General features: G+C 48.4%; 1 protein-coding gene across 2 annotated transcripts; it reads left to right on the forward strand.

Annotated features, from left to right (window-relative positions):
• Positions 1-1,012: 1,012 nt before the first annotated feature.
• SSTR5 (somatostatin receptor 5) lies at positions 1,013-10,503 on the forward strand. Of its 2 annotated transcripts, none has more exons than XM_032197796.1 (2): positions 1,013-1,193; positions 8,384-10,503. In XM_032197796.1, the coding sequence occupies exon 2, from the start codon at positions 8,448-8,450 to the stop codon at positions 9,558-9,560; it is 1,113 nt and encodes a 370-aa protein (XP_032053687.1). In that variant the 5' UTR covers positions 1,013-1,193; positions 8,384-8,447; the 3' UTR covers positions 9,561-10,503. The 2 variants fall into 2 exon arrangements, with proteins under 2 accessions (XP_032053687.1, XP_032053688.1); XM_032197797.1 differs by lacking the exon at positions 1,013-1,193 and adding an exon at positions 2,325-2,720.
• The last annotated feature ends 246 nt before the right edge of the window (positions 10,504-10,749 follow it).

Raw genomic sequence — 10,749 nt, forward strand, 5'->3', positions numbered from 1 at the left:
GCCTGGCCACACAGCCACCGCTCAGACCCCCCCAGTGCATCCACAGGGACAAGTTGGGCTCCGGGTGACACTGACAGGGGTGTCTGTCTGTCTGTCTGTCTGTCTGCACGCGTAGTGGTGCCTGCACGTGTAGGAACGGAGGGATGTTGCGGGGTGGGGGGGACAACTGCATAAGACTCGCATTCACTTGTTGCACTCGAAGGGCAAAATATTTCAGCAGAAGCCCAGCGAAGTCAGCGGGAGTTTGGGAGGAGGAAATCAAACACCAGGCTTAGCCTGGCAACGTGCGTATTGAGCCCGCATCTCCCAGCTGGCAGTCGCAGGGCCTGATCCACAGCCTGGAGGTGTAAAAACGGCCCCCCCGGGGGCCTCGGCTCCCCTTCCATGCGGAGGGCAGGACTGGATCCCCCCTCACTCGGTCTTCCTCCCTGCCCGGTGCTCAGGACCAGGGGTGCGAGGTGTCTGTGATGACCACCCCCCTTGCCCCCGAAGGAGCCCCCCCATCGGGTGCTGCACTTTAGGGGGAGCAGCAGTGGGTGCCCCGCGCTCTGGGCCTTTAAATGGACTTTTTGGGGCTGGAGGAGGGCTGGACCTGAGGTAGGACTTTGGGTGCTCTTGCCCTGCCCCTGTCCTTTCTCCTTGGGCACGCAGCGGGTGTCCCCAGCCCCCCTTGGGGGACGCAGAGCCCCCACCCGTGCCGGGGGGCTGCCGCCTCCTGGGGGGCCGGGGCAGAGCAGCGGCAGCACGGGGGGGGCACAGAGCCGGGTAGGGGCGTCCCCGAGCTCGGGGAGGGGGCCACGGGCATGCAGGGAGGGGGCAGAGCATCCCGGCAGCGGGCTGCCTCCTCCAGCACCGACGGCTCCCCACCTCCAGCCCAACTTTCTGCAGCGGGGGCGGCCCCAGGTTGTGTCCCCCCCCCTCCTCCACCACCACCCTCGGGCTGTGCCACCCTCCCCCGTCTCTGCTCCATCCCACCCCCTCTTTCGGCTCCCCCCTTCGCCTCCCCCCCCCCCCCGGCCGGGAGCCCCGTCCCTCCTCCCCGGGGGGGCGGCCCCGCTCCCCGCCCGCCGCCGGAGGGAAGCGGCGGAGCCCGGGGGGCGCTCCCGGCTCGGGGGGCGGCCCGGGCGGCTGCAGCCGGAGCACCGGGGCTGCTCATGCCTCCAGCAGCCGGAGAGCAGTCCCTGGAGCCGCAGGTAAGCATTGCCAAGGGGAGAAGGGAGCAGCCAGAGGAGCCGGGGGGAGCCTAAGGGGCTGGGAGAATGGGGGGGAGAGGCAGGGAGGGCTGGGGACGGGGCAGGGGGGAGGCTTGGCAAAAAGCACTCCGCTTTTTGAGGGCTCCTCCGCTCTCTGGGATGAACGAGGCTGCGGAGAGCTCGGTCCCGTTTGCAGGTCCCTCGGAGCAAGCAGCCAGCCCCCCTCTGCCCTCTCTGCCCCCCCCCCGCCCTCCGCACCCGGCTCTGGCTGCTGGAGAGCCGAGAGGTCCCGGCCGGCTGGAGGGATGGGGGAGAGGAGCCGCTGGCCGAACGGAGGATGCGGTGCTTGGAGCAGGACATCCCTTAGCATGGCTTGAAAGGGAGGAGAAAGGCACCTGCGGGAGGGATGCGCAGGGACACGCCACCTGCTCGGGACTGCCTGAGCCCCACCGGGACTCCAGGAGGTGGCAGAGCCCCGGGTGCTCTCCCACCCGGGACACGGTGGGATGGGGGCACAGAAAGCCACGGGGAGCTGGGGCTGAGTGCATGAGGCTCCTTTGGGATAAAACACGAGAGTTAATCACAGGGGGTCGGACGTGCTCCAGGCTGGTCAGCAAGAGGTGGGTGGTCAAGGTCAAAGTGGAGCCCTGGGAGTCACCGTCCAGATGGGCTGGGAGTAGAACCGTGTGTCCTGGTGCCTCGCTGCCTTCCTACAGCTCCCACCATCCGCAGTCCCATGCACAGCTCCTTCCCACCATGCCCAGACCCTTGTGCAGAAGAGCAAGGGAAGAACACGCCAGCTCAGGTGTTTTGACCTTGCACACTTGTGTTGGGGTAAACTAGAGACTTTTTATGATTCTGGAGGGGAGGAGACATGAGGGTCGCAGCAGGCAGCCAGTATGTAGGGTGCCAGGATCAGCCTGTTAGTGCTCGTGGTGGGAACTTTGGCTGCTGGGGGCCAGGGCTCGGTGGTGAGAGCAGATCTGCACTGCTGGCGTGGGGAGCACTCACCAGGGACATTGCACGTGGGGATGGCACAGGAGCACTGGTGGGACAGGTCTCCCTGCAGCTCCTCTTCTGGACCTGCTCCACTTTGTGCAGTGAGAGGAGCTACTGCTGAGCTCCGTCTGACCCGGAGCTCACTCCTGGAGGAGGTACCTGAGCCGAAGGCATCTTTGGTCATTTCATCTTTCCCTCAGCCTGGGAGCAGACACAGCCAGTGGTTAATTGCTCCTCAATTGCACTGGCTTTGAATCTGGCACGTCCCTGAAATCAGTTCAGTTTCAATGGATTGCAGAGGAGAGAGGAAGAGAAGAGAAATGTTTTGGTAACAATCCCTGGTTGCACCAGTACGCCAGCGCAGCAGCTGGAGTTTAGCCCCAAACACACCTGCCCGGGTGTGAACACGGCGGGGTTGGGCTGCACACCCTCCTCTGGCTCAAGTTGCTAAAAACTACTGATTTGGGAGCAAAACTGGGAGCATGTGACTTGCACGACTTCTCGTGTGAGAGGACCTGCTCAGCCAAAGTGAGTAATCTCCGAGCATAACAGAGCCTGAAATTTGCACGGGGAAAATAGTATTTAGCAAATATTTGGCAAAAGCAAGAGTGCTTTATGGGCTGTTTGTTTGCAAACTAAAAATAGGATCAAGTCATCAGGTAACATAACCACGGAGTGCTCTAGGATATGCTGGGCTGGGCTGAGCAGCAGTAAGAAAGTGACACTGACTGGAAAATATAGTTCCTAGAGATATTGATAGTGCTAAAAGTGGCAAGACATTATTCAATTTTGACTTCAGTTCATCAGTGCTTAGTACCGATGCAGCTAGTCAAAACAGAAAACTAATTTAGTGCAAGAAATTTGTTTTGATATGTCTCCTGTAGAGAAAAATCAATCACTCCAGGGCTGTGGGTTTTTTGTTTGGTTGGTTTTGGGTGAAATGCACACCCTGAGAAATACCAAATGACAGAATTTAAGGAGGCAGAAGTTCCTATGTGAACTGAATCCTTTTGCTTTTTCCTAGGAGGTGGAATGGGGGGGCGGAGGAGGAGGAGGGAACACACCAAAGATTTTGTATATGAAATAAGATTTCTGTGCCATCTTCAAGCTGCTGCTTTTGTGCAAGAACATTATTGTAACTGTAAGAAGTTGAAGGAGGTCTTGGCATGATGCTGCATTTGCCTCCTCCTCACGCAGAGCCCTGCCTGGGTGTTTGTGCTATTTTGGAGCTGCTCTGCCAGGTCACACCAACTTTCACACCACCACCTCCCTCCTGTCCCGCTTCCACCAGCAGCTCCTTCCCTCCTGCTGCAGCAACCCTGGGCTCTGGCTGCTCCACTGCTGCAAATGCAAAGCCTGAGGCTCCCCTGCTTGCATCCAAGGAAGCAGGCAATGAACATTTATTCCCCAAAGGGCAGATTTATTAAGGACCAGTACAGCTTTTTTCCTCTTTGTTAGAGCAAATAGCTCCACTAACACCTCACAGTCCCCTCTGTGGGACAGGGGAAAGATGTGAAGTTCTGCTGCTGTTGGATACTTCTTGGGTACCTACCCAGTTGTGTTTCTATCCATTACTACCAAGGCCATGTATTTTAAAAGCAGATCTGTCTGGATTATCATTTTATGTATTCCTGTTAGTTATTCTGTACCTGAAAGCAGTAATCTGCCTTTCTGTTGTGGTAATTCTCTTCACAGCAATTATGTTTGATGCTGCATTAGAGAGAGTTATGATTCCAGTGGTAAATAGGCAGCAAGATCAAATCTTGACTCACAAAATTAGGTTTCTTTATGTAATTACTTCTTGATCTTAGCTATATCCAGCTTTGAGTCAGATACAACACACTTCTTAGAGTTATTTTGCTTTGCTATTGAAACCAGAGCCAGGAGGAATTTCTACCTTGATCCACCTGGACAGTTTTAAGGTTTGTTCTTCCTTGTGCTATGATGGTCCTTCAATCACTAATGGGCTGCTGTGTGCTATTAGATGGATACCTGCTCTTGTGCCCAGCCAAAGCATGTTTGTTTAGGACACCTGCTAGAGAGGTTTTCACAAAGGCTAAATACCTTTTTTCCAGGCAGCATGGTTTGTACCATAACATCGCTGCTATTTCTTCTTTCTCTCTTTTCCTGGACATGGACACAGGCAGTCAGCTTTGTCCAGCTGCCAAGGATGCTTTTTTTTTTTTCTTCTTTTTTTTTTTCAGGGTACTGCTCTGTAAATCAGAGGTTGGAATTATAGCACTGATAACTCTGGATCTACGTTTTTTTTTTTTTTTTTTTTTTTTTTTTTTTTCTCTGTTCTTTTTAGTTCATATGCTTTAAGCATAAAGCACATAATTTATGAAGTGTTCCAGTGGAATATCTTGGAGATCAAACACCAAAAGGGAAAAAAAATCTGGATGAGAAGTTCCCTAGAGTTGTTTTATTTTATTTTTTCTTTTTATTAATCTGTTAATAAAGAATACCAAAACAAGATATCATTATATCATTCAGCATGCCTTAATTATATTTAGTTACCTTTTGTAGAGGTTCATGGCCATTGACTGCTGTAGTGGCAATATAAGTTCAGACAAAATTGTGTTGGCAAGGGGCAAGCTGTCAGCTACGCAGGGGGGGAAATCACCTCTGCTCATCAAAGACAGCCAGTAAAATGTGCTTTTGTGGCTGTTCAGGTTTTGTTGTTGTTGTTGTTGCTGCCATGCTCTGATAAACCCCAGAATATCTTGTGGCTACGAGGTAAAGGCAACATGGTTTAAAAGGCTTAGTGGAGGAAGCTCTGACATGGGCTCAGTTTTCAAGTCTGGATGACACTTACCACATCACAACCCCTGCCAGTGTATGGGAAACATTCACACGATGTCAGATCCTTGCCAGCAATGCCAACCTGAGGGCTGTCACCAGCTGAGGAGATCAAAGACTGCATGAGTGCCGTGGCAAATGTATTTCTTTCTGAATCCACCTGCTCTTGAAAAGTGCAAAATTCTACCTTTACTTGAGAATAAAGGTTAATGTTCACACTAAACAAAGAGAAAAAAAGGCAAAATAATGAAGAAATAGACTGACATACTGTTGAGGTACTGCTGACCCTTGGGGACAGCACAGCAGCAGCAGGATATCATCACAGCTGCTGTTGGAGGAGGCTGGGAAAACTGTCCCCCCTGCATGGAAGGTGCGCAAAGGTCCTTCCAACAAATCCTTCTGGTGAATCAGGGTTGCCAGCACCGGATGGCTGGAAGAGCCTGAGGTCCTTGGCATGCAGGGATTTTGCTCATTAGGTTATATTTGGGGTGAGAAGCAATTGGAGGGCACTGAACAAAGGAAGTCCTCGTCCTCACCACCCCTCTTAAGGCTTAAAATCTGAATGTGGTGGAAGGTGCAACAGGCTTGAAGAAGTTGCTGTGCAATTTCTCTAGTCAACTCTTTTCAATGATATCTACTGTGAGGAAAAGGAAGTAACTTCAGAAGAAACACATCCATCCTCGTTTTTTAACAATTGCTGGGATGAGAGCTGCACAGCGCTGCAGTTCCTGACCTTCCCCATTGAATGGAGCACTGCTTCTCTTTACTGTCCTGCTACTTTTGCAGTCCCAGAACAAAAATGTTGCTTTTTGGCCCAGACTGAATATTGCAGAGCTGGTCTGGGCTACTCTTGGGAAGAAGTGCCTTCCTAGGCTCAGCACATACTCAGTTCTAAAGACACAGTTCCATGAATGTGAGCTTATAAACACCAATTGCCTCATCCCACCACACATTTCCTTTCTTCTTTAGTATCTATAAAGATACTAGCTAACCAGCTGGGTCATACTGCATCCGACCTGCAGGAAAAGGCAATCACTCTTCCCAAGATCAAAACCCTGACAGCCCAGGAGGAGTGCAGCGCTGCACTCCTCCCAGATAATCTGAGTTTTAATACAAATTCATATTTTAAAATTACTGTCAGAAAATAATTTTAGAAGCCTGTTCTTTGGCCAGGACTGCAGTTTGCCTTTTCTTACATAATCCCCAAGTCCAGTCCTAGTTAATTCCCAAGGAGCGTGGTTTGAGCCGACCTCTCCCTGCAGTGTGCTATCAGGTACTGCAATGGCTCTTGCAGCACGCCCATGGCAGTAGCACCCAGACCCCAAACACCATGGTAGTTTATTTAGAACCTGCAGATCCTCCCCTCGTTTCTCATCTCCATCGTTGAGCCAGCATTTGTTTGAGCTCTGGCAGCTCTCAGCTTTACTATTCAAGCCACCCTGGATTTCAGATTTCTTTGGTACATCTCCTCCTAGCCACGGAGTTACATGTGAGACACCTACTCCCCATCTGCACATTTCCAAATCAGAACAGCATATTTATGATTACTACTGGTAGCTGGAGGTACTTCTGCTCTCACCCACTGCAGTTTTTCTCACCCGAAGAGAAAGCACAGTAACCAGCTCATGGAGGTGTTTTCTTTCTTCCTGGAAATAAATCTTTTTGTATGCTTACATGATACTGAATTTTGCTTTTGCTTAAAGACATAGGTGCAACGTAGGCTGGGTGTTTTTGCTATAATTTTGAATCCAGATTCAGGCCCACATCCTCCTTGAGCAGCTTCACCAGTGAACGCTGCCCAAACTTGGGAGAGATCTTGGGCCAGATTGGGATTGTGAATTTTTTTTACCACTCTTCTATCCTTTATGTTACTTTTTTTTTTTTTTTTTTTATAGCAAAAAGCTTTGACTCCTTTACAGCAGAAAGCTTTATAAACACCTACTTAGACCATGCTCAGACAAAGAACCAATAAATATCCTTGTGAATCAAGCATGCCACAGAAACAGAGCTTTGGAGATTTTCAAACCTTTTCAGGCTGTCTAACAAAAACTACATATTCCTTCACCGAATCAGTTCAGCTCTCTGTATCCTCAGAGGCTTCCCACTACATTTTGGCTTTCATGTGGAAGAAAGGTGTTTCTTAGATAAAAAGCACACTTCTGGGTGAGAGGAGAGGGATTCAGAAACACTAACAGAAGCATAATCTTGAGAGACAGAAAAGAAACAGCTTGTTCCTTTCCACTGCGGAGTCTTCACATCTGTGTGCACATGGCCTGACCTGATGGAAAAGTGTTCTCAGAAGTGGTCGCTTCCATCTTGGCGTTCATTGATTTCTGTATAGGGTTTTGTCAGTTGTTACGGAGGGTTTTGTCTCCCCACCTACACAGCTGCCGATGTTCTCTGGGGGGTTTTCAATTGGTTCCGCCAGGCAGCAAGTGGCATTTGAATATATCAACTGAGACTGTTTCTATGTAAACAGGGAGACCTGTGAAACATTGCAGTGGAGCTTCGCATGCAAAAAGCCAGGAACTATCTTTGGCTCTGGATTTTGAAAGCCCCCAGCACTTGTTCAGGAGCGAGACAGGGCTGAGTCAGTCCCTGAGCCTCTCCAGGCACCCTCGGCTAAGTGAGAGCAGAATCGCACCACTCTGGACTTTAAAGCTTTTGGCGCTAACACCAGGGCTGTGCTTTCAGCCAGTTTTATTTGTATGCACTGTGTGGTCTAAATCTTTCAAAATTATTTTCTAAATCATTTTCTATGTCAGTATTTAGAGAGAAAAAATAAGAGGGGAGGTGGGTTCTGGATTTGTGTGTTTTTTGCCCAAGATGGGAAGTTGAGGATATTCCCCCCTGTCCCCTGACTGCACATAAGAGGAACATGTGTATACAACAGTCTGCGAGACAGTCAAACAGCAAAGTTTGCTCACCAAGTGGCACAGGAGGCATGCAAGAATTTACCTTTCTCATCAGCAGAGGAAGGACTGGCCTCATTACCATCAGGCTTTGGACCCGAATAGCCCACATGCTAGGGCAGTCAGACTCCTTCGCTGCAGGAAAGCTTCTGTCTCTGCCTGTGAAGTGTGATGGCCATCACCTTCTTCACTTACATTTCCCAGTGGGATGCGTGCTGTGTTACTGCACAGAGCTCCTGAAAATTAAAGAGATACCATTAGCTATTGGGATGAGCACTCAGGCTCTCTCATTGTGGGATTCCTTTGTTCAGGCCTTGATCTCATCACGTGTGCTAACTGCATAATTCAAACACAAATTCTGGCTACAGATAGAAAATTAAATGATGTGTAAAACTTAGTCTACTTTGAACTCACTTTTTCTGTCTCTTTTTCTTTTTTTTTTTCCTTTTTTTTTTTTTTTTTTTTTCTTTTTCTTTTTAGGAACAAGATGCCTGTGAAGTTTAATGTCTCTTAGCCCTAGAAGAAAAACTGAGGACTAAAAGTTATGGATCCTTTATACTTTCCCAACACATTGAGTATGGACGGTAGTTCCAGTGAGCTGAATTCCTCACTGCTGACAAATGTGACAGAGAATGGGACACTCTCAGAGCAGCCTCCATTCAAATACATCCACAAAGTCCTGATTCCCATCTTCTACATCCTTGTATGCGCAGTCGGACTCAGTGGCAACACATTGGTCATTTACGTGGTTTTGCGCTATGCCAAGATGAAAACCGTCACCAACATTTACATCTTGAATTTGGCCATTGCTGACGTCCTCTTCATGCTGGGCCTGCCCTTCCTGGCCACCCAGAATGCCATCTCCTACTGGCCCTTTGGCTCCTTCCTCTGCAGGCTGGTTATGACTGTAGATGGTATTAACCAGTTCACTAGTATTTTTTGTTTGACTGTGATGAGCATGGACCGCTACCTGGCAGTAGTTCATCCCATTAAATCAACCAAGTGGAGACGTCCCAGGGTGGCCAAGCTTATCAGTATGACTGTCTGGACATTCTCGTTCCTGGTGGTGCTTCCAGTCTTCATCTTTTCAGATGTGCAGGAAGACTTTCACACCTGCAACATGAACTGGCCAGAGCCTGTCAACATCTGGTCGGCAGCATTCATCATTTACACGTCGGTCCTAGGGTTTTTTGGTCCTTTGTTGGTGATCTGTCTGTGCTACTTGCTGATTGTGATTAAAGTCAAATCTTCAGGGATCCGAGTTGGGTCTACAAGGCGCAGGAGATCAGAGAGGAAGGTGACCAGGATGGTGGTGATCATCGTGGTCGTCTTTGTGTTTTGCTGGCTCCCATTTTACATGATGAACATTGTCAATTTGATATTTATACTGCCAGAAGACCCTGTGCTGGTAGGGGTGTACTTCTTCGTGGTGGTCCTGTCCTATGCAAACAGCTGTGCCAACCCCATTCTTTATGGATTTCTTTCTGACAACTTCAAGCAGAGTTTTCAGAAAGTCCTTTGCCTCCGAAAGGGCAATGGTGTAGAGGATGGTGACCCCATTGAACACAGGCAAGAGAACAGCAGTCGCCTGCAGGAATCCATGTTAACCCAGAGAAATATTGAATTCAATGGACATATGCAGACTAGCAAGGTGTAAGGGAATGGTTTGGGACTGCAAAACACTTGTAGACCTGGAGAACTTGGGGACATAAAGGAGAGATGAAATCATAACAAAGCTAAAACCCGGAGGCCCACAAGCTCAAATAAATGTACATAGACTTCTCTTCACTCCCCTCCCTTTCCCAGCTAAAAGTGTTATGGATTATACTGGGCTGCGTAAAGTTCGTACGGTGTTTTAGCTAAGGCAGTCAGACGTGTTACCACTTTCTGTACCCTAGAGAACTGATCTACTGGTACCCACTGCTGGCTTTGTACTTCTTCTCTGGTGATGCAAAACAACACAAAACCTGTTCTAACTACCTTGTTAAGCTGAGTTCATGGCTGCTTTGCACTGCCAGGATCAGCTCAAAACAGAAAACAGCTCAGATAATTTGGCTGGAAATGTCTTTGAAAGTCTTCAAGGGGATTTTTTGAAAGAAAAACACTATATTGTAATAGAGGTTCCATACAAAAAAGGTCACAGCACTGATCTTGAAATTATGTATAATCCATGGCTTTAGAGTGCTGTGAAGTCCATTTACACTGTTTTACTGTTATTGATCCATATAAGAATCTCAAAGTATTTGGGAATCTTTCAAACAGGAAGAAAGAATAAAAACAAAACTAGGAGAAAAATGCTGGAAGAATTCAATGTATTCATGATACTTTCACATTCTAAACCAAACTGCATATAAAATGTAATGTAACCACTTTATTATCATGTAAGTGACAATGATTGTGAAGTGCTGGAAAGCTGTTGTGTATATTTATTGGTTCTGAATGTAAGTATGGACTTGAATTTAAATTGTATTTTCAGAAATTAAAACAAGTTCAATCCCCTTCTGACTATCCATGTCATAGCTTCTCCAAGCAATGTCAGACATGGCACAAAAAAAAAAAATATATCATCTGAGACTTTAAAACTTACCTTATCATAGATGCAATACAGTTCAGTGTGATAGGGCCAATATGGGGATCTGTGGGGCTCTGCAAGAGCATATAGCAGGACAGAGGGAGCAAGGAGCAGTATCCAGACCTGACACCTGCCTTGTATCCCACCCGAAGCACTTGCACTGTAAAGTGAGGAATCTTTCTGTGCTGAAAGGATGAAAACAAATTACAGGCTTGTTTTAATCCAGACAGAAACTATTTATTCTCTTAAGAAATTGCTTTCTGCCACTGCAGTC

This window comes from Aythya fuligula, chromosome 15 (assembly GCF_009819795.1).
Source record: "Aythya fuligula isolate bAytFul2 chromosome 15, bAytFul2.pri, whole genome shotgun sequence".
NCBI lineage: Eukaryota > Metazoa > Chordata > Aves > Anseriformes > Anatidae > Aythya > Aythya fuligula.